General features: G+C 62.1%; 1 protein-coding gene across 8 annotated transcripts; it reads left to right on the top strand.

Annotated features, from left to right (window-relative positions):
• The first annotated feature begins 1,686 nt into the window (after nt 1–1,686).
• Nucleotides 1,687–22,695, top strand: CDK16 (cyclin dependent kinase 16). 8 transcript variants are annotated; one of them, XM_043534370.1, is made up of 18 exons: nt 1,697–1,924; nt 8,729–8,856; nt 10,203–10,328; nt 11,059–11,192; nt 11,392–11,517; nt 11,767–11,823; nt 12,195–12,309; nt 13,401–13,495; nt 13,570–13,632; nt 13,708–13,831; nt 14,372–14,492; nt 15,108–15,205; nt 16,205–16,310; nt 16,531–16,573; nt 16,741–16,831; nt 17,228–17,305; nt 17,776–17,987; nt 18,290–22,695. In XM_043534370.1, exons 2-17 carry the CDS (start codon nt 8,739–8,741, stop codon nt 17,973–17,975), a joined length of 1,695 nt encoding a protein of 564 aa, XP_043390305.1. In that variant the 5' UTR covers nt 1,697–1,924; nt 8,729–8,738; the 3' UTR covers nt 17,976–17,987; nt 18,290–22,695. The 8 variants fall into 8 exon arrangements, with proteins under 8 accessions (XP_037744351.1, XP_043390305.1, XP_043390307.1 ...); XM_043534372.1 differs by having other exon boundaries at nt 17,159–17,305; nt 17,938–17,987; XM_037888422.2 differs by having other exon boundaries at nt 1,698–1,924; nt 17,938–17,987.
• Nucleotides 22,696–22,864: the final 169 nt, after the last annotated feature.

The raw sequence follows: 22,864 nt of genomic DNA, 5'->3' as shown, positions 1-22,864 counted from the left end.
GGATAATGGGGGGCTGGTGCGACGGGGATGGAGGGGTGTTTGGGGACAATGGTTGGGGAGTCCTGTACGATGGGGGCATGGGGAGGGGTGTTTGGGGATAATGGGGGTATGGGTGGGGGAGGGGCGTGCTGTATGATAGGGTGGGGGAGGGGTGATGGGTGTTTGGGGGTGATATGGGTATGGGTGGGGGAGGGGTGTCCTGTATGATGGTGATGGGAGAAGGGGTGTTTGGGGATAATGGGGGATGGGTGGGGGTGGGGTGGAGGGGTGTTTAGGGACAATGGCGGGATAGTCCATCTCTCTAACCCCCCTTTTCCCCGTTTTTATGGAACCCCGCCATTGCGTTTAATGGTAGGGTCCAACGGTCGCGGGCTACACCATTATTAACCCCCAAGGGGTTCGCCTCCCCCTCTTCTTACCCCGCTTTTCGGCGTCAAATGGGCACCTGAAAATTGACATAAATCCCGTCTGAGCCACTCTTACTCTGGTTATTTTGGTAGAAGCCTATTTTCTAATCTGCTCCCCTCGTTTTTATTTATGGTAGCGGCCAACGGTCGCGCAGTACTGTCTGCGGATTAAACCATTATCAACCTCTATGTGTGATCATGTATTACGCCCCCTCTCACCCAAACCCATTTGTTCACGTGCTAATATTTAAATAGGGTTCTGAAAAAGTTATAAATTGGTTTCTTTTATCGTTTATAAATGTTGGAGTCCAGATATATAAATATCCCCCTCCCGCTTTGCTCTGTGGTAGGGCCCAACCGTTGCGGCTCCTCTCAATGGGTCAAACCATTATCTTCCCTGTGTAGGAGGGGAGAATGGAGACTCCCCGCTTTCCTTAGTCCTTTTAATTCCCCATCTCTCAGACCTGTAATTACACCTTGTGGTTAATTGAGTTACACATCCTGGTTTAAATTCCCTTTGTTTCTATGGCCCAGTCCCATTATACATGTGGACACCCTTATTTTGAATGGTATCGCCCATCCTCTCAGCTACGAGAGAAGAGGTCAGGCGAGCTCACTCTGGATTGTGGGGAGGAATAGAGCCGGCCAGTACATGGCTTATCCCGCTTTCCATATTCCTCTTTGTGCTTCAGTAGGCTAGAGATGCACGTAGAGAATGAAACTGGCTCTATTTGGCTGCCAGGTAGAAAAAGCCTGTCATTGCCTCCCCCCGCTGCTGGTTATAATGGTACAGCCCCCATAGGAGGAGAAGGCGGTTGGGGACCTTTCCATTGAAGAAACAGAAGACAGTTGAGAAAGTACCATTCTAAAAACGGGGGGTTTAGTATCGATTGGCTACTGGGCTCCCTTCACCAGACTGCTAATTTAATTAATGCGTCATAATATCCCTTCATATATTATTGATCTGTCCCCGCGGGTCCCGTAAAGCAGGGGGATTAGAGCTCCGCTTTCAGGGCGCTCCTCCCTCTCAGTAATGGTAGCGCCCTCTTGGGCCGTTCCAGTTGAGACTGTACCAAATAAAAAGAGGGGGGGTGATTGCCTTCTTCCACCTTTTTTGCCCTCTTAGTTTAACACCAGCCCCTAGGGGTATGGGGGTTGCGAATCCCTAATTCTCCCACCGTCGGGGATGGGCTCGGCTTCTCCCTGACTGCTTCCTGCGTCTGGCCCTCCCCTGGTGCGCGGCGTGGTACGTCCCGCAGGGAGGGGGGAAGGCCGGGCCGGGGGCCGGCACGAGCCAGTCGCAGGGTGGGAGGTGGCCTGGACGGAGGGGGAGGCGCCGCTCGCTGGGAGGAGACTTGTGCGCACCCCCCCCCCCCCGGATCCCCTTTCTCGCCGGGCTCTGGGGGACCATGGGCGGCTGAGGGGAGCCGAGCCCCGGGCGGCCGAGCCGGCGGCCATGGCTGAGGATTACTGGGACCCGCAGCAGCAGCGCTGAGCCCCCTGCAGCGGCAGCCAGGGTAAGAGACACCCCGTGGGGCGGGGCCTGGCGATCCACTGGGACCCGGGATCCACTGGGACCCGGGGATCCACCCGGCGCAGCCCGATGGGGTCGGCACCCGCTGGATCCCACAGATCTTCTGTCCCATCGGGCTGGGGTCCACTGGGTGCCTGGGGATCCACCCACCTGGTCCTATGGGATCAGCACCCGCTGGATCCCACGGATCTTCTGTCCCATCGGGCTGGGGTCCACTGGGTGCCCGGGATCCACCCACTTGGTCCTATGGGATCAGCACCCGCTGGATCCCACAGATCTTCTGTCCCATCGGGCTGGGGTCCACTGGGTGCCTGGGGATCCACCCACCTGGTCCTATGGGATCAGCACCCGCTGGATCCCACGGATCTTCTGTCCCATCGGGCTGGGGTCCACTGGGTGCCCGGGATCCACCCACTTGGTCCTATGGGATCAGCACCCGCTGGATCCCACGGATCTTCTGTCCCATCGGGCTGGGGTCCACTGGGTGCCCGGGATCCACCCACTTGGTCCTATGGGATCAGCACCCGCTGGATCCCACGGATCTTCTGTCCCATCGGGCTGGGGTCCACTGGGTGCCCAGGATCCACCCACTTGGTCCCACGGGGTCAACTCACACTGAATTTCTCTCCCCCCTCTGGGACTGGGGGGATCAACTGTGACCATTGGGATCTACCCACCTGAGCTACATCAGATCTGCATGCACTGGATCCCCCTCTGCACCTTCCCCATTCATTAGGGGTCTGTAATGATTTCTGACCTTATGGGATCCACTCACATGGGATTCTCTACCAGACTTGGTGGCTCCTGTGATCTCTGACCCTAGGATCTGCCCACTTTTGCTGTCCTATGTAATCCACTTCATGAAGTGCACCTAAAGGCAGTTAATCTTCTGCTTTCCCATTGGCTGGGGGATCTGCTGCAACATCTGGGATCTACCTGTCGTAATTCTCATGGGATACACTCATACTGTATCACTCAGATCCCAGCCCTTAATGGACTGGGGGGATCCATGGTGACTTTTGCCATTCCGGAATCTATGTTCTGGTGTTGGGATCTACCCACACTGGATTCCTCTGTTCTTCTATGCCTTGGCCTAGGGATCCTTCTGTGACCCCCAGGGATCTACCCTGACCTCCCTGCAAGGATCTACCCCTCATGCTAACTCTTGCAGGGATCCTCACACTCTTAAATCCCCTGTCACCTTGTGGAGATCTACACACTTCTTTTGGGCTGGGAATCCACTCGGACCTCCAGGGATCCCATCACACCCAGATCCCGTGTGACCTTGCCTGGGAATCGGCCCTTACTAGATCACTCTATTAGGCTGGCAGTCTATTTTGCCCTGATCGCCTGGGACTGTTGCTACACCTACTGTATCCCTCTCCCCATTGTTCAGAGTTTGGGCATCTACTCTCACTTCTGGGATCTGTGCGTCCTGTTTTGTTGGTGGCGGGGGGGATCTAGTCTGGATTGTCACTCTGGGTATCTTTCGCTCTGCTCCCCTCTCACTGGTTCTGTCCTAGAAGGGATCTACCGAGGCTCTTTGCCTCAGAGATCTAGCTCTGGTCTCTGCAGAAGGAGAATAATCTGGGGTGAGCCCCCACCATGTTCTCTAGCTGGTCTGGGGAGCTCCCCCAGTTGTGATCCACTATGACCTCTCACTACAGATCTAGCCACATCAATGGATCCCTCTGCACTCACTTCCAGCTCATTGGGGGAATTCACACCAGTCATCTACCCAGGGGATACAGTGGGAAGGAGATCAGGTGTCTGGAATGGATCCAGGACATGGGGGGAGTGGCGTGTTGTCTTCCCCCAGCGTGGCGGGGGCGGAGTGAGAGACGGGTTGCTGGAATCCATTTTGGGAGATCCCTGGGATCTCTCCACTCACCAGATCCTTGTGCAGTCAGGCTAAATCTGGGGAAAGGGGGGGAATTGCTCCCACTCCCGCATGTGTTGGGACAGGCGGAGGGGTCGCTCCCCCTATGTGGGGGGGCAGGGAGGGATGTGCGGGGTTGGTTGCTGCAGTGAGGGTGTGTGTGGGTGGGTGGACATTCCCACCCCCGTGTCTGGGGTGGATCTTGGCAGTGGGGAGGGGAATTCCTGGCTTTTCCCTTCAGTGAGTGAATGCAGGAATCCTGGGGGGATAGCAAGGGGGGCGTCTTTACCCCCCTCTCCCATGTGCTGGGGGGAGATGGACAAGGCTGGATTTGTGTACGCCTGACCTCTGGGGATAAGTGGGGGTTTGGCATCTGGGGTCCCCCCCAGATGGGATGAGTTCACTGCAAAGGCCCCAGCCTGAGTTAAATCTAAGTCATGCGGTTATTTTGAGTGTGGGGGCTGAGCTGGAGGGGGGCGGGGGGGCCTGGATTGGGCTGTGTGTGTGGGGGAGGGAGCTGATTGTGGGGCTGGATCAGGCTGTGTGTGTGTGGTGGGGAGGGGGAGGGGGGCTGATCAAAGGGTCTATATCAAGCTGTGGGGGGCTGGCTCTGGCTGGGGTGGGGCATGACCCAGGCTGGCTTGTGGGCCTGTGGTAGCTGATGCTCCTTGGATAGGGTCCCACCATGTGGGACTCGGTGCTTTGGGGGGCAGTGGGAGGGGCACAGTTGGGGGCTGCAGTGCGGGGCTGTTGTCCCATGGTTCATGCTCACTGCACAGGCTGGGAGTGTCTGAGAGGGGGCTAGATCCGGGGCCCCCTCGCCCTACCCCAGGGTCCCCTGGGTGGGCCGGCAGGCAGATCCGGGTCCTCCTGCTTGGCTGGTGTCTTGGGGGTGGGGGACAGCGGCCTGGCAGATTGACCCTTCCAAGCAGATCAGTCTGGGAGTTGGGGGGCTCCTATCTCACCCCATCCTTGCCCCTTGGAAGGGCTGGCTGTGGCATGGCTGACTCGGGGAGTTGGGAGCCTGTCCAGGCTGCTTACCGCCCCCCAATCAGACCCGGTTGGCTGGTGCTGGTAGCACCCCGCCCCGCATCTGCCCTGTCTGACCCCCGGCGCTCGCCTCAGACGGACTGGATGCCTGGTGTCCTGGCCTCTGTCCCTGGGGCGGCCTCTCTCCGGCAGAGAGCTCGGGGGGAGTGTGACCTGGTGCCCGCTGCTGGGAACGGAGCCCCAGAGTCCTGGCTCTCCCCCCTTCCCCCCAACCACTTGACCCCACTCCCCTTCCCCCCCAGAGCTGGGGAGAGAACCCAGGAGTCTTGGCTCCCTGCCCCCCAATGCTGCGGGGAGTGGGGCGCTCTACCCTGGCTCCAGTGCCCCACGTGGTGCTAGGGAGGGGAAGGGGCTCTGTGGCTGGAGAGGGGGTAGGATGGGGGGGAGGGTTTATGGCTGGGGACTGGGTGAGGTCTGGGGGCAGGGTCTGAGCCAGGGGATCTTAGTGCTGGGTGTTTTTTTGTGGGCGGGGGGCTGTCGGGCTGGGTCCATGGGCTGAAGGAAGCGGGTGTGAGGGGGTGGGGGAAGATCTTTGTGGGGAGGTTGGTCAGGAGATGGGGCTCTCGGGATGGAGGTCAGGTCCAGGGGTATCCTGGGGGGGCGGTGTCTAGGGGATGGATTTGGTATCTTTCGGGGGATGGGGCTGAGGGGTCAGATGGATGGGGGCTGGGGGTCTTGGAGGGTTCAGAGATCTGGGGCTCTGGATGGGCGTGGATGGGGGGCTTGGAGTGGTGGGAATGGGGGAGTTGGAGGCATGGGGCTCCCGGGGGCTGGTCCAGGGCATGGTGCTGGGTTGTTTGGGGGGCAGCTCTCTCCCTGCATGGCCCCTCCCTCTTCTGAAAGGGCAGGTCTACCTCCCCCCAGTCCCTGGGCTGCTGCCCCGGGCTCCGCCCCCCATGGTAGGTCAGTTGGTCCCAGGAGGTATTAATAGCTCAGTGAGTCGCTCCCCAGGCAGCCCCCCAGCTTCACCCCCCCACGGTGGCTGTAGCTGCGGCTTCGAGACCTGGGCCTCCTCCCTCTGGCCGACCGGTAGGATCCATGCGCCCCGCATCTCTGGCCTTTTACTGCTGGGGGGGTGCTCCTGGCCACTGGGGCGGGGGGGGGTAATTGTGGAGATAGACGCTCCTTGGATTGGACCATTGACCCACTGGATGTGCCCCCCAGGACAGCTGGGAGGGGGAGCCCAGGGCTGGGCTAGCAGGGTCTGTGTGGAGGGGCACTGCAGGGGTGGGAGTGAGGGGAGCCCAGGAGTAGGCTAGCAGGGGGTGCGGGGTGGGAGTGAGGGGCACTGGGTGTGTGTGTGTGGAGGGAGCCAGGGGTGGGCTAGCAGGGGGTGCGGGGTGGGAGTGAGGGGCACTGGGTGTGTGTGTGTGGAGGGAGCCAGGGGTGGGCTAGCAGGGGGTGCGGGGCGGGAGTGAGGGGCACTGGGTGTGTGTGTGTGGAGGGAGCCAGGGGTGGGCTAGCAGGGGGTGCGGGGCGGGAGTGAGGGGCACTGGGTGTGTGTGTGTGGAGGGAGCCAGGGGTGGGCTAGCAGGGGGTGCGGGGCGGGAGTGAGGGGCACCAGCGGGGGAAGCCAGCTCAGTCAAATTCCCCTCCCCCTGGCCTTGCCACCCCCTCGAGTCCTTTCTGGGTGATGGAGGTAGCCTGTTGCTGGTGCCCCCCTGTTGCGCGGGGGGACCCATGGGGGAGGCTGGTGCTCGGCTCCTGGGAGTCCCAGAGCTGGGGCTTGGTGGCCAAGGTGGGTCTGGGATAAGAATAAGGTCGGGGGGACCTGAGCCGGGCTCTGGCATTTCCCCTGCCCGTATCCGGGGCTGAGCCTGCACCCGGCTCTGCCCACAGGACCCCTGTGGGCATCCAGAGCCATGGAGGGCGGGTGTATGTAGAGCTGTCTCCTCACCTGTGCCAGCTGGGAGCACCTAGGGGGGACAGGGAGTGAGGGGAAGGGGCTGCTGCTTGCTCAGGTCCCCCTCAAAGTCCCCCGCAAAGGGGCAGTGATGGGTAGATGGTGCAAAGCCACTGGAGCCTACTCCCCTCCCAGAGCCAGGGAGAGAACCCAGGAGTCCTGGCTCCCAGCCCCCACCTGCTCTAACCACTAGCCCCCACTCCCCTGCCAGAGCCAGGGAGAGAACCCAGCCCCCTCTCTAACCATAGACCCCACTCCCTGCCAGGACAGGTGAGCTGCCAGGTGCTTCAGTAGCCCTGGGCTGGGGTTGGCCTGGCACAAGCCTGTGCAGTAGGTGCCCTGTGTGCTGGGGGGCAAGGCTGCATAGGGCTGGATTTGTGCCCTGGCCCCAGCAGGTGGCTCAAGCCAAAAGGATTCTGCGGATACCTCCATATGGTGAAGGAAGGGGAAGCAGGCGGCCTGAGTCGCCCCCCAGTGGGGCCAGGAGAATGCCCCCTGCTGAGTCCCGGCCCAGCTCCCTGCAGCACGGCCCCGCCTTCCAGGGGAGAGCGCCCCTTGCCGAGCCCCCTGCCCACAGCATGGCGCCCCTAGTGCCCGGCCCTACCCCCTGGGGACAGCACCTCCTCCTGAGCCCCCTGCCCCACAGCACGGTGCCCCCCAGAGTCCAGCCATGACTGCCAGGGGAGAGTGCCTCCTGCCCTGCTCGCTGCAGCACCCCCCAGTGCCCGGTCTTGCCTGCCAGGGGAGAGTGCCCCTGCCCAGTCCCCAACCCTGCAGCCCCCTGCCAAGCCCCATGCTTGGCTATTGCCATCCTGTGCTTCTCTGTGCTTCCACCCACTGTTGCCCTCAACTGTGGCGGATCCTTCCCCCATGTGCTGACAGTGGAGCAGCAGTTGGAGACTGTGGGTATTTCTCCAGACCCCAACCAATTGGAGGGATGTGAACTGCCCCCGGTGTCACAGCCGGGCGTTACTCCTGGAGCCTACTGATGGCAGCAGGTACACTTTGCTAATTCACCATCACCGTGGGACCATCCAACTGCTGGGATCATCCTGGGACCCCTTCTGTGCTGTCAGTAACCCTCCTGGAGCTGACCCCCTGCCAGAGGCTCCTTCCAGAATCCCAAGCGTCTCACTAACCTTGGCTCCTCCCACATGCCCCAAGCTCCTCCCAGAGTCAGCTGTACAGGCATCGCCATAATAACATCAAATGGCCTGTGAGCCATCGCTAGTCTTCAGAGTTAATGGGGCAGCATTTCAGTCCTTCCACCCATCAGCTACTGTGCCCCTTTCCTGGTGAGGGTCCCACCCTGAATTCCCCTGCAGCTGACCCTTTGCAGGAGACATATGGGTCCAACCCCACCCCCAGGTGTTCCCTATGGTCCATAAGTCTGATACCGGGGGGGGGGCACCATGCTGGCTGGCCTGTAGGGCTGATTCGGGGGGCACTGGCTGGTTGACCTGTGGGGTCTGATCTGGGGGGTCACTGGCTGTCCCATGGGTCTGATGTGAGGGGGCACCAGGCCAGCTGACCCCTGGGTTTGATGTGGGGAGCACTGGCTGGCTAGCCATGCTGCGGGGTGACTCATCCATCCGGGTTGTCCATTCCCGGGGTGTAACGTGAGACACGCTGGGGTGGGAGCATTGACTCCGTGCATAGCCCCAGCCCCGACCCCGACCTACTTCTGCTTGGCATGGCCCTTAGCCGGGGAGCAGGGTAGGGGGCTCATGGTTAGTAAATTTCCTTAGACTCTTTCCTCTAGAGTTTTTCCCCAGCTGCCCCGCCCCAGAAGTGGCTGCATCTCAGCACCAGGGCAGCCCTCCCTGTGCAGCGTTATGTGCGGCTGTTCCCCAGCTGCCCTGCCCCAGAGGTGACTGCATCCCAGCAGCAGGGCAGCCCTCCCTGTGTACCTGATCTGGTGTTTCAGGCTGTGGTGTCCTCTCCCCTCTGTGCAGCGGCCCCACCATGGATCGGATGAAGAAGATCAAGAGGCAGCTCTCAATGACCTTGCGGGGGAGCCGGACGGCTGAGAAGAACCTCAACGAGCAGATCAACATCGAGGAGAACAACAGCAGTGACACCGGTGAGCCCCTCCCCCAGCTGGGCCCGCCGCGGACCCTGGTGCCCGGGACAGCTCCGCCCACTCCGGTGCCTTCCCATGAGACCTATCTGTGCTGGGCGTGGACGGGATCCGGACTGAGACCTTCCCTTTAAGCTGGCTCTTGCTGTGAGGCACCTTTAAGACATTTGAGGGGCCTGGAGGCATTAACTGCCCCTTTAAGGTGTTCCACTTACAAGACAGTGCCTTAAAGGGGTCTGTGCACAAGGCCACCCCTTTAAGGCTTTCTGCAGGCATAACCGCCCCTTTAAGGTGTTACTTGAGCATGGCTGTCTTTTTAACATTCCCTGTGGGTGTTATGGCCCCTTTAAGACGTCCCTTGGTGTGATGGACCCCTAAAGGTCCGGGGATGTGGCTGCCCCTTTAAGACCTCCCTGGCTGTGCCTATGTGGTGGTCTCTGGGCATGGCCGTCCCTTTAAAGGCTGCCTCCTCTTCCCTCCTCACCCCACCCTCTCCATTGCTGGTGGCCCAATTGGGAACCAGCCTAGGCAGCGATTGGGTGGGCTCCATAGAGGTGGCCAATGGCCTGGTGGAACATACCATCCCACTTCTGCTGTAGGGGTGTGACAGTCGGGTCTCACATCCATTGCACCTGACCAAAGCCCCAAATGGGGGTGTTTGAGCCAGGTTGGGCAGGGCTGTGGGCCCGGACTCCTCGGTTCTCTCCCTGGCTCTGGGAGGGGAGTGGGGTCTGTTGGTTAGAGCAGGGTGGGCTGGGAGCCAGGATGCTGGGGCATTACTGATGCTGTCAAGGGTTAATTGGGAGGTCGGGATTAGGATGGGGGCTGAGTTCAGGAATGGGGACAGTTGGACCCCAGTGCTCTGGCTTGATGTGTGGGGGTGTCCATGGCCCCCCCACGGGTACGTCCCCCCCGGCTGGTCTCTCCCGGATTTTGTTTCTGTTCTGTTGTATTTTTGTTTCTTCATTTTCTTTTTCTTTTCTTTTTTTTGTCTGTGTTTAATTTCTGCCCCCCCATCTGCCCTGTCCTCCTCCCTTCCGGCTGTGTGACCTGGACCCCCCACGCACCCCCTTCCCTCTGGCTCTGTAACCCCCCGCATCTGCCCCCCCTCCTTTGGGCTGCATGATTCCCCCACATCTACCCCCCAACCCGCTCTGGCTGTTTGATCCCCTCCCCCTATCCTCCCACCCCCCCGAGCTGTGCCACCCCCCCCATCTACTCCCCTCTCTATATGGTCCCCCAACCCAACCCCCACATCTTCTCCCCTGACTGTGTGACTGCCCCCCTCCCCCAATCTTTCTCTTCTTGTGGGCTGGGCTCCCCTGCGCCCCATGTCTCGTGCCCCCCAGGCCTGGCGGGGAAGAGCGGGCGTCCCTGGGGCGCCTCGCGCAGCGTCTATTCCTTCCTGCAGCGCCGGCCGCGCCCGGGCGTGACCCGCAGCCTGAGCGCCCACCTCGCCCGTGCCAGCCGACTAGGTGACTATGGAGGGGCAGCGCAGACCCCAGGGACCCCCCCGAGCCAGCCAGCTCCCCTTCTGTGGAGCCGATCACCGCTCGGAAAGAGGAATGGGGGCTAGTGGGTTAGAGTGTGGAGGGGGCTGTGAGCCAGGACTCCTGGGTTCTCTCCCTGTCTCTGGGTGGGCAGTGGGGTCTAGTGGTCAGAGCGGGGGGAACTCATGAGCTGTAGTGCTGGCAGAGTGGGGGGGTAACCAGCCCCTCCCCCTTTCAGTGGCTGTGGTTTGTTTTATTATGTGGGCAGCTGAGCCGGGCTGGCAGGACGCGGGGGCAGCGGGTGAGTGGCGGGGGAGCCCTCGGGGGGTCGCTCTCAGAGTTCCAGACGCTTTCAGGGTGTGCTGGCCACTGCACGCTGAGCCCGCCTGGGTTTGCTGCCTCTGGCTGCCTGGCAGTGTTGGGGGGGTGGGGGCCTCCAGCAGGGGGCGCTGTGGCGAGGGCTGGCTGGGTGGGGGCCTCCAGCAGGGGGCGCTATGGTGAGGGCTGGTCGGGGGGGGATGCTGTGTGTGTTGATGCTGGCTGGGGCGCTGGCAGTGCAGTGTCTCCAGCAGGGGGCGCTGTGGGGTCTCTGGCAGGGGGTTCTGTGGGGGGGCAGTTGGGGGGTCTCTGGCAGGGGGAGCTGTGGGGGGGGCCGGCTGGGGGTCTCCGTCGTCCCGGTAACGCCCCCTCTGCTCTGCCTCCCGCCCTCCCCCAGAGATGGTGCAGGAGGACGTGAAGATGGGCTCCGACGGGGAGAGCGACCAGGCGTCCGGCACCTCGTCCGACGAGGTCCAGTCCCCCGTGCGGGTCCGCATGCGCCACAGCTCGGCCCGCAAGATCTCCTCCGAGGTGGGGGGGGGCGAGATCCTGGGGGAGGGTGGCAGGAGGGTTGGGGGGATGGGGTCAGGGACCCAGGGGTGGGTGGAGGTGATATGCCGGGGGGAGGATGAGGGCTGTGGGGGGAAGAGGTCGCAGGGGGTCACCGACCACAGGGCGGAGGGGGGTGGTCGCTGATTGTGCCCGTGACCCCCATCCCTGCACCCCCCAGGACATCAACAAGCGGCTCTCGCTGCCAGCCGACATTCGCCTGCCCGAGGGCTGCCTGGAGAAGCTGGCACTGAACAGCCCCTTGTTCGACCAGCCCCTCAGCCGGCGGCTGCGCCGCGTCTCGCTGGTGAGAGCCCGCCCCCCGCGTGTCCCCCGGTGCCCCCCGCGTGTCCCCCGGCCAGCCCCATGGTGCCCCCATCCTGCCCCCCAGTCCCTCACCCCCAGTGTTCCATCGCCAGCTGCCTGCCCTACGGTGCCCCCTGGCTGCCCCCCAGCTGGCCCCGTGCCCCATGGCCCCCCCATTTCCCCCCCCCCCCCGCTGGGAGCCAGCCCCCCCCCCCCGGCAGGCGTCTCACGGCTGGTCTCTCGCCCGCAGTCGGAGATCGGCTTCGGGAAGCTGGAGACCTACGTGAAGCTGGACAAGCTGGGAGAGGTGAGAGCTGGGCCCCGGGGGCGGGTGGGTGGGTGGATCGGTGGGGTTCTGTCTCAGGAATCCTGACCCTAATGCCGCGCCCCCCCCCCCCCCCCCCGATCCGAGCCAGGGGATGAGATTGGGCGGGGGAGGGGGAAAGTGACTGGGGGCGGGAGGGGCCAGGAGCTGGGCCATGGGGCTGGGGAGAGGATGGGGGATGGGACTGTAGGGTGAGGGAGAAGGGCTGGGGGGTGATGGGGCAGAGATCAGGGGGCTGGACTGGGGGCCACGGGCCAGGGAAGGAGGGCAAGTGGCTGGTTAGGGGATGGGGCAGTAGGGGCCCCCCAGCTGTGACCTCCAGTTCTGTCCCCCCCCCCTTCACTGCCCCACAGGGGACGTACGCCACTGTCTACAAGGGCAAGAGCAAACTGACCGACAACCTGGTGGCGCTGAAGGAAATCCGCCTGGAGCACGAGGAGGGGGCGCCCTGCACGGCCATCCGCGAAGGTACCTGCTCGGGGGGCGGGCTGGGGGACAAGCCGGAGGGCAGGCAGGGGGACAGGCTGTGGGGGTGCTGTCACGGAGTCCCCGGGGCGATGCACTGGAACTGCTCCCTACGAAGCCAGGCGGGACTCGGGGGGACCCTTCTCTCTTGGAGCTACTGTCCCCAGGGCACGAAGCTTACGCAGCTTCCACCTTCCTGGGGCTGACTCCGGGGCATTCAGCCTCCCCTGCCCCACCGTGCGCTTCCCGCAGCGAGTCCGCATGGGGCGGGGTCCTGGGGGAGCCAGAGGGTCCTGCCCCCCAACTCCACAGTCGGACAGGACTCTCAGCCAGTGGGGAAAACAGAAGGTTTATTAGCTGACAGGAACATGGTCTAAACCAGAGCTTGTAGGTACAGAGACCAGGACCCCTCAGTCAGGTCCGTCTTGGGGCCAGGGCGGTCAGACCCCGGGTCTGGGCCTCCCTCTCTTCCCCCCACAGCCAGCTCCAAAACTGAAACCCTCCAGCCCTTCCTCTGGCCTTTGCCTCTTTCCCCAGGCCAGGAGGCCACCTGATCTCTTTGTTCTCCAACCCCCTCAGTTGGCACCTTGCGGGGGGGGCCCAGGCCATCAAGAGACAGGGTGTCGGCCATTCTCTGTGCAGACCCCATCACACTGGCCCTCTAGGGCTCTGCAACAGTCGCACCCACTTATCCCCCCACCCAGATACTTAAGAACTGCCTAGGGGAACCTGAGGGACCCACACCATATTCAGAGAGAACATTAAGAACAGTCCCACTTCGTCACAGGTGTCGGGGGAGTAGGCTGTGGGGGTGCCAGGGGGGCAGGCTGGGAGGTGGGCCGGAGGTGCTGGGGGACGCCGGGGGGAGCAGGCTGGGGGGTGTTCTAGGGGGCAGGCTGGGTATACTGGGGGACAGGTTGTTAGGCGGGCTGGAGGGACCAGGGGCCAGGAGGTGGGCCGGGGAGTGGGCTGGAGATACTGGGTGGCAGGCTGGGGGGGCGGGCTGGAGGTGCTGGGGGGTGCCGGGGGGAGCAGGCTAGGGGGCTGTGGGGCTGAGATTCACTCGACCTGCCCCTCCCCCCCCCACCTCCCAGTGTCCCTGCTGAAGGACCTGAAACACGCCAACATTGTCACCCTGCACGACATCATCCACACGGAGAAGTCGCTGACCCTGGTCTTCGAGTACCTGGTGAGTGGGGGGCTGGGGGCGGCTCGGGGGGACCCCGGCGTCCGAGCGGCACTAACCCTGCCCTGCTCCCGCAGGACAAGGACCTGAAGCAGTACCTGGACGACTGCGGCAACCTCATCAACATGCACAATGTCAAGGTGAGTGTGGGGAGGACGGGGGGGCTCCTGGGGCCCCCCAGGGCCAGGCTGATGGCGTCTCTCCGTCCCCCCCAGCTCTTCCTCTTCCAGCTGCTGCGGGGCCTGGCGTACTGCCACCGCCAGAAGGTGCTGCACCGCGACCTCAAACCCCAGAACCTGCTCATCAACGAGCGGGGCGAGCTCAAGCTGGCCGACTTCGGTGAGCCCCCGAGCCCCCCTGAACCCCCAAACCCCCACCCCGCCCCCCAGAACCTGCTCATCAACGAGCGGGGCGAGCTCAAGCTGGCCGACTTCGGTGAGCCCCCCTGAACCCCCAACCACCCCCAAGCCCCCACCCCGCCCCCCAGAACCTGCTCATCAACGAGCGGGGCGAGCTCAAGCTGGCCGACTTCGGTGAGCCCCCCTGAACCCCCAAACCCCCACCCCGCCCCCCAGAACCTGCTCATCAACGAGCGGGGCGAGCTCAAGCTGGCCGACTTTGGTGAGCTCTGGAACCCACCAGCCCCCCGGAACCTCCCAACCACCCCTGAACCCTACAACCACCCCCCAGACCCCGCTCAGCAACGAGCGGGGAGAGTTCAAGCTGGCCGACTTCGGTGAGCCCCCCAGCCCCCCCCAGAACCTGCTCAGCAACGAGTGTGGTGAGTTTAAGCGGGCCAACTTCCGCGAGCCCCTGAACCCCCAGACCCCCCTGACTGGCCCCCAGCCCCCCAGTGCCAGCCCACTCTCTCTGTGCCAGGTCTGGCGCGGGCCAAGTCCATCCCCACCAAGACGTACTCCAACGAGGTGGTGACGCTCTGGTACCGGCCCCCCGACATCCTGCTGGGCTCCACCGAGTACTCCACGCAGATCGACATGTGGTGAGCCAGGGGGTGCCACGGTGGCTGGTGCCACGCTTGCCTGGCCTGGGACCCTCCTCCTGCCCCACCTGCTGCTCCCCTCCCGCCCCTGCTCCTCCTGCCCACCCCACCCTAACCCCGCTTCTCCTCCCACCCCATACCAGACCCCAGCCCCCTTCTGCTCCCCCTCCTGCCCTTCCGCCCTTTCAGGACCCCCTTCCTCTCATCCAGCTCCCCTATCCGGGCCTGGCCTCTTCCCCCCCTCCCTCCCCCCCCCACTCTAACCCTGTGGGGCCCCTTGGATGCCACACCTGAACTGCTGCCCCCTCCCCCAGGAGCTCCCCATCCCCCACGCAGTCCCCAGCTCCCCACCCCACTCTGCCCAGTGGGGCCTGCTCCGTGACACTGACCCCCCCCCCCCCCCGCCCTTCTGGTGCTTTAGACCAGCCCGGGGGGGGCCACGCCAGCCCGGGTGGGGGGCAGGTCCCCTCCTGCAGCCCAGGTGGTTTTGCTGTCAGTAGCGCTGGGGTGGGGGTGCCGTGCCTCTGAGCGCCCACGGGAACTGGGTGGGGGCTGTGCCAGGGAGACCCCCCCCCCAAATTCTGGGTGCCCTGACCCCAGCGCCTCTTCCCCCAGGGGCGTGGGCTGCATATTCTACGAGATGTCCACGGGCCGCCCGCTCTTCCCCGGCTCCACCGTGGAGGAGCAACTGCACTTCATCTTCCGCATCCTTGGTGAGAGGGGGCGCTCGGCGGGGCTCAACGGGGGCTATTGGGGCGCTCGGCGGGGCTCAGCGGGGGGTGCTGTGCTGCGGGGAGCCTGGTCGGAGGGTGCCATGCTGCGGGGGTGTCGTGCTGCAGGCAGGGGGGCTAGTGTGTTGCGGTCATGGGGGGCTGTGCTCTGGAACAGGACTTTGGGGGACCCTCCCGTCTTGGAGCAGACTGTCGCCCGAGCAAGACGCTGCCCCAGCTTCCTCCTTCCTGGGGCTGACCCCGGAGCATTCAGCGTCCCCGTGTGCTTCCTGCAGCGATTTCCCCCCCCCCCCCCCCGAGTCGGGCTCCTGCCCCCCGACTCTGCAGCCAGCTGTGACTGTCAGCCAACCAGGAACACAGAAGGTTTATTAGACGACAGGAACACGGCGTAGAACGGAGCTTGTTAACCTAGAAATCAGGGACTTTCAGCCAAGTCCATCTTGGGGAGTCCTGGGCCAGACGCCCTGGACTCCCCGCCTCTTCCAGTCCCCCCAAGCAGACTGCCCAGCTTCCAGGCACCCCACCTCAGACAGCCCCATTGCTTCTCCTTGTCTTTGTCTCGCTTCCCGGCAAAGAGTCACCTGGTTGCATCCCCCTCCTGGGTCTCCGGTTATGAAGGTAGGCCATCGCCTACCTGCACGCAGCTGGAGCCACCTCACCTGTCCCCCCGAGGGTCTCAGCCAAAGTCACACACCCCTATTCCCACCACTTAGGCATTGGAGCAACACACAGGGAAACTGAGGCACACACAGTATTCATACAAAACAATAAAACTCTCAGAGGCTCACACACAACATAACAAGGGAAAATCCCCACATCATCCTCACTTCAGGAGGTGGACGGGGGCTCAGCAGGGATCACCGTGCTGCAAGGGGAGGGTGGGGGGGGGCTCAGCAGGGGGTGCTGTGCTGCAGAGGGTGGGCGGGGGACTCCACGGGGCCCTGTCGTATTCTCACCCTATCCCCTCTGCCCTCCACCCAGGGACCCCCAACGAGGAGACGTGGCCGGGAATCCTGTCCAACGAGGAGTTCCGATCCTACAACTACCCCAAGTACCGGCCCGAGGCCCTGCTCAATCATGCGCCCAGGTCAGCCCTGGGGCTGCTGCATGTGGGGGGGTCCCGGGGGCTGCGAGGGGAGGGCCGGGGGGCCGAATCCTCCCCGGGGGGGCCGGATCCTCCTGGGGGCTGTGGGGGGAGGACCAGGGGGGTAGGATCTCCCTGGGGGCTGCGGGGCTGTGTGTGTAAATCCCCCTGTGGGTTTATGGGGTCTCCTTTTGGGCTGATATTTCCCATGTGCCCTGTGTAGGCTGGACAGTGATGGAGCCGACCTGCTGGGCAAACTGCTGCAGGTGAGAGACGGGGGGTCGGGGGGGCCTCTGGGAGGGGCTGGGGTACCTTGGCTTGTAGCGTGGGATCGGGGGTGGGGGATTTGGGGGTTATGGGGGTGCTGGTGTGTCTGCCCCCTGGGGCGTGTCCAGCCCTCTGACCACCCCCTCCCGGGGGCGTGTCTCGGCAGTTCGAGGGGCGGAAGCGGATGTCAGCGGCCGAGGCCATGGGGCATCTCTTCTTCCACTGCCTGGGCGAGCGCGTCACCAAGCTCCCGGACAGTGAGTGACCCGCGGGGGTGGGGGGGGCTTGGCGCAGGTTGTGCTGAGTCGGGGGGGGCTCGGGGCAGGTTGGGGTGCCGGAGGTGGCGGGGGGGCTGAGTCTGGTGGGGCCGGGGGGCTCGGGGCAGGTCGGGGTGCTGGAGGTGGCGGGGGGGCTGAGTTGGGCGGGGCTGGGGGGCTCGGGGCAGGTTGGGGTGCTGGAGGTGGCGGGGGGGCTGAGTCGGGTGGCACTAAGATGGGCAAAGAGGAACATTATGAGTTGGGTGGGGGCTGGTTTGGGGGTGTACAGACTCGGGCGGAGCTGAGGGAATTCAGAGTGGGGGGCAGGGCTGTGGGGAGCTGTAACTGCCCCCCGTGATCCCTCTGCCACCGCCCCCCCCCCCCGTGTCTCCACAGCCACGTCCATATTTGCACTAAAGGAGATTCAGCTACAGAAGGAGACAGGGCTGCGCTCGGCTTCCCTGCCTGACTCAGGTGAGACATGGCCCCCCAGTCGCCCCCTCAACACTGCCCTGATCCAACCGCAGCTCCTCCCTGCCCCATTCAGGTCAGACATGGCCCCCTGCGGCCCCCAGCCCCCCACTGACCCACTCACAGCCCCTCCCTGCCCAACACAGGTGAGACATGGCCCCCCAGCCTCCCCTGCAGCCCCTGACCCCCCCCGACCCACCTAGAGCCCCTTCTTGCCTGACTAAGGTGAGACATGGCTCCCCACATCCCCCCTGCAGCCTCCCCAACACCCCCCTGACCCACCCACAGCCCCTTCCTGCCTGACTCAGGGGAGACCCCGCCCACAACTCCCCCTGCTGACCCCTCTGCCCACACAGATGTGCTCCCCAAGCCCTCTTCCCCCCCCCGCCCCGACTTAACGTGCCCTCCAGCGCCTGACTGCTGACACTGGTCTGTTCTGGGGGGCGGCTAATTCATCTCTGACCTACCCCTAGCTGGGACCCCCCATCAGGGGGGAGAGAGGACCACCTGCTGCAGCCCTGCTAGGGCCCTTCCCGCTCAGGATGGGGGTGAAGCTTCCCCCTTGAAGACTTCCCCCCCGGGCCCTGCCGCCCCCCGCCCCGGCTGCGCGGTGAATGCTCTCTCCTCTCCCGCAGGGGGCGCCGCCTTCCGGGTAGTGGACACTGAATTTTAGCCTTCGGGTCAGGTACTTCCCCCCCACATCCCTCCTCCCATGCCCCCCCCCCCAGCTCTCGGCATGGCCCCCCATCACCGCCACCCCCCTCAAGTTTCCTCATCCGGACCTCCTCCCCCAGCTGGGAGCACATGGGGCACCCTGCTCCTTATCACCCCCAATACACACCCGCCCCACGGGCACTGTATTGGCTGTAGCAGGATGGGCAGCATGGGGGGCATAGGCTGGGGGTGGGTGGGGGGCAGTGTGGGGGGAATCCCAGCAGCGGTGGGGAGGCCGCTGTCTCTCTTTAATCCTTTTGCTCCCCCCCACAGTGAACGGGCAGAACCGACGGCCCAGCTTACTGTTGTGACCCTGCCGAGCCACAGTGACGTGGGAGGGGCAGGGGCTGGACTGACATAAACCCGCCCCCCCCCCCGCCCCCAGCCGGGACTCTGCCCCTTTGGGTTGGACGCCGCCTTCGGGGATGGGACTCGGGCCGTGCCCTGGGGCTGGAGGGGCCCGATCCCCTTCCGGGGGGGGTGGCGCCGGCTGGACGGCACATGCCCCCCCCATGTTTAAGTTTTATTTTTTCAAGGCAATATTATAAATATAGAGAAATAATCTATAGCCCCCCCCCCCTCGCCGGGAGGGATGGGCATGGGGGGGGCAGCCCCCCGGAGTTATGTTTCCATGGAGATGTGTTTGATTCTGCCCCCTCTGTGGGGGAGGGGGCCACAACCCCTCCTGTATCCCCCAGGTTGCGAGGTGGGGGGGTTGATCCAGGGGGTTATATTCTGTCACTCGCCCCCACCCCAAATCCTCCTCTCCTGCCACCCAGCACCCGCTGAGCTGTGGGGACAGAAGTCTTCCAGATATGGGGGGACTGGGGGGGGGGGGGGGCTGCTGTTACAGACGTGTGAATGGGGGGGGTGTACCCCAGATGCGGTAGGTCCCTTTGCAGCAGTGTGTGTGTGGGGTGCCTGACAGTCTGCAACCCCTCCGCATTCGAGTGATGTGTCCCTGGGGAGTCCCCTTCCCTCCCCGAACCCCAGCATGTCCCCTTCCTGCAGGGCTTAGCTCCGCCCCCACGTCCTGCTGGGTCGGCATGTGGGGTGAACACTGGCTGACTCAAGTGAGTTCAGTGGGGCGGCTGCCAGCTCCCCTTCCCCACTTAGTACTCAGGGCTCATGTGGGGCCAGCTGCACCTTTCTCCCCACCTTACTTTTGGCACTTGGCCCTTACTCTGCTCCTACTCCCCTGTTACTCAGCTACTACTTCCATGTTACTCAGTCCTTAGTCTAGCCCTGTTTCTGTGTTACTCAGCCCTTACTCCTACAGTACTTGGCCCTTACTCTGTCTCTATTTCCATGTTACTCAGCCCTTACTCTGACCCTACTTCCATCTTACTCAGCTCCTACTCTCAAGTTGCTCAGCCCTTACTCTGCCCCACTCATGTTACTCTACCCCTATTCTCATGACACTCTCCTCCAACTTCCATGTAACTCTTCCCCACTCCCATGTTACTCAGTCCCTTACTCAGGTCCTACTCACACAATACTGTCTATACTCCCATATTACTCAGCCCTTACTTGACCCCTACTCAGATGATACTTAGCCACATTCAGTCCTTACACAAATGTTACTTGGCCCCTACTCACATCTTGTTCAGCTCTTACTTGGCCCCTACTCAACCCCTACTCAAATCTTACACAGTCCCTTGGTGCCTTATTTGGCTCCTATTCAAATGTTACTCAGCTCTCACTCAACCCCTCCTGAGATCTTACTCGGTCCCTCCTCAGCTGTTACACAACTGTTAGCCTGTAGTCAGCCCCTAGGATGCTCCTGGCTCAGCCCCTCCTCAGTCACTTCCCAGACTCTCTGCTCAGTCCTTGCTCCCGTCCCTAGTCAATACTTAGTCCTTATTCAGATGTTACTCCACAACTTCTCACTCCTAACTCAGCCCCTACTCGACTGTTACTCTCTACTCAGTGCTTAGTCCATGCTCAGGTGTTACTTGGCCTGTTCTGCCTTCCCTCAAACATTATTCTGTGGCTACTGAGGTCCTACTCACCTGTTACTCCAGTCCCTGCTCAAACCTGACAGTCTTTATTCAGACATTACTCCATCCTTACTTGAGCTTTACTCTGTCCTGAGCTGGTTGCTCACACATTACTTGGTCCTTACTCCATAAATCCAGAAGGGGGTCTGAGTATCATGGGGTGATCTGAAGTAACAGAAATGAAATTCACTAGGCCACAGCGAGGGGGAGTAGGAAGAATTTTGACCTGGGCATGCGGGACGCTCCCAGGGTGACGCTGAACCCCCAGGGTGCCACAGCCCTGAAAATGGCTGGTGCAAGGCTAGGACGGTGTGGGCGAGGAATTTCCATCACAGACAGAGTCTGCGCCCAGCGCTGGCCACCTGTGTTGTAGACCACGCAGGCTGAGGTGGGCCCCCCGGTCTCTCCGTAAATCCGTGGGGAGGACAAGGAGGGGCTGGAGCAGCAGTGAGGGGCAGACACCCTGGCTAGTGGGATGCTCTTGCTGACTCAGGACAGGATGGGCCTGAGCTCCTGGGGTAGCAACACTAGCTGCGACTGGAACTACTGGCCCGGGCAGCCCATCCAGTCCTGGGCATTTACTCGTATGATACTCGGCCAGCCCCTACTTGATCTGGTTTTAGTTTTTACCCAGTCTTCAGTCCAATGTTACTCTGGCCAGACATGTTACTCAGTCACTGCTCTGGATTTACTCCATCCCTACTCCTGTTACCCTGCCTGTACTCAGCTGTGAGTCCCTACCCAGCCCTTCTCAGTCTTAGCCTAGATATTGCTCTGTCTTTACTCAAATGCTGCTCTGCCCCTGCTAAGTCTTATCTTAGATGTTACCAGCCCTAATGCAAATGTTACTTGGTCCTTCCCCAAACAGTACTCCATCCTTACAGTCCCAATTTAGTTGTTGTTTAGTCCTTACTCAGAGTAATCTGACCGTACTAAAATGTTACTACCACCTTACTCAAACACTACTTGGTCCGTACTGAAACACTACTCCATTGTTTCTCAAATGTTACTCAGTCCCTAGACAGTCTTACCCTTAGATATTACTTATTTTTACTCAAAAGTTATTAAATCCTTACTCAGTCCTGAATCAAATGTTACTTGGTCCACACCTAGCCCTTACTTTGGCTTAGTTGATTTGCTACTCCTTCCTTACTCAAATGTTACTCGGTCCCTTTCCAGCACCTGCTCAGTCATGGGTACTCAGTCCTTAATCAAACACTACTCAGCTACTACTCTGTCCTTACTCGTTACTCAGGCAAATCCCTCCTTGTCCCTGCTCTAGTCCAGCACTGCTCAGGATTGGATCCTGCATCCCCTTCCAGCTCCATCCTGCAGCCCCCTGCCCCGCACTCCTTGATGGACCCCGGCCAGGCTGTCCCGCCCAGAGGGCTCTGTGTGCTCCTGGCTCCCCCTAGTGGCTAGGAAGGATCAACTGCAGTTGGAAGGGCCAAGCCTTTAACTCAGGGGTAAAGGCCGGGGGTTGGAACCCTGCTGTGGGAGTGTCAGTTTAAAGGCGGACCCTCTATCCCCCAGGCAGTGCGCCCCCTCCATCTCTCTCTCTATATATTGTGTGTGTGTGTGTGCGTGTATATATGTACATATCTAGCCTTTTTTATATGCAGCATGTAGTGCTTGTGGGATGGAATGTCTTTCCCTGGAAGAGCCATACCCATAGTAATAAAAATGACGATACCCCCCCAGCTGAGCTGCAGCCACCTCTGGGGCGGGGCAGCGGGGAACGGCCTCCCGTAATGCTGCATGAGGAAGGCTCGGCCGCCGCTGAGATGTAGCCAGCTCTCCTCGTGGATCAGAATGATCCCCCCCCCATTCCCCTGTTCCCCCCTCTGCCCCCCCTGCTCTGACCCATAAGACTAAAGGTGTCGAAGTGAGAGTCCCTGGGTGGGGTGGTGTCTGTTTTCTCTTTCTCTGCTGGGCACCTGGCAAGGCTGGGGCCTGGGGAGTGTCATCGAGATGCTGTGGTGGGGGCGGTGCCAGTGGGGTGGGTCAGTGGGTGGGTTTGGTCTGGGATCCATTCCTGGCAGGTGGTGGGTTTTCCTGTGGGGAACTGGATCCCTGTGCACAGAAGAGGGAGGGATCCCAGCTGTGAACCCTGCATGGAGGGGGAATCCCACATCAGATCCCTTCATGAGTAGGAGGGTGGGATCCTGGACTGGAGAGGAGGGGGCAGGGCTAACACCAGATCCCTGGTGGGGAGGAGGGCGGGATCCTAGAGTTGGATCCCTGCGTGCAGAAGAAGGTGATCCCATAATGGATCCATACAGGTGGAGGAAAGAGGTATCTTGGAGAGTAGGGGATCTCAGAGGATCCCTGGGCAGTGAGGAGGAGGTTGCCAGAGTAGATCTGTGCATGGAAAGGGGGACCCTGGACTGGATTTCCATGCCTGGGAGGCCCTGCAGTGGTTCAGAGTGGATTCAGTAGGGACAGAGTCCCCTCCCCTGCCAGCTGTGTCCTCCCCAGCCCTGTAGATGGAGGTGGAGTCTCTGTGACAGGGGGGCTTTGGCTCAGCAGGAAAAGGGTTAACCTGCCTATACATATCAATGTTTGAGGGGGGAGGGCTGTATCTGAGCTGCGTGGGAGACGGAGCCTCCCTCGTTTTTTGTCTGGGGTGAGAGACTGTTCTGCATTCAATGTATGGAAATTATTAAAGTCTCCATGGAACCCAGGCGTCCTGCGTCTTCATTCACCCTGCAGATGGGGGGAGTGGATGGTGGATCCTAACTATGGACCCACCCCCACTTGCTGAATCCAAGCTATGGGTCGCCTGCCCTGGGATCAGACCCACGGGCCCATGCAGCTCAGTAGCTCCTCAGGCCCCCCATCAGAGCCA

Source organism: Chelonia mydas, chromosome 23, assembly GCF_015237465.2.
Source record: "Chelonia mydas isolate rCheMyd1 chromosome 23, rCheMyd1.pri.v2, whole genome shotgun sequence".
Taxonomy (NCBI): Eukaryota; Metazoa; Chordata; order Testudines; family Cheloniidae; genus Chelonia; species Chelonia mydas.
This window is presented reverse-complemented; position numbering and strand designations above follow the sequence as displayed.

Coding starts and splice junctions, on each gene's coding strand:
- CDK16 (XM_043534369.1), top strand. CDS start 8,739: ATGGATCGGATGAAGAAGATCAAGAGGCAGCTCTCAATGACCTTGCGG. Junction 13,633..13,707: donor TCAACATGCACAATGTCAAG/GTGAGTGTGGGG, acceptor CGTCCCCCCCAG/CTCTTCCTCTTCCAGCTGCT. Junction 16,311..16,530: donor CTGCTCAATCATGCGCCCAG/GTCAGCCCTGGG, acceptor TGCCCTGTGTAG/GCTGGACAGTGATGGAGCCG.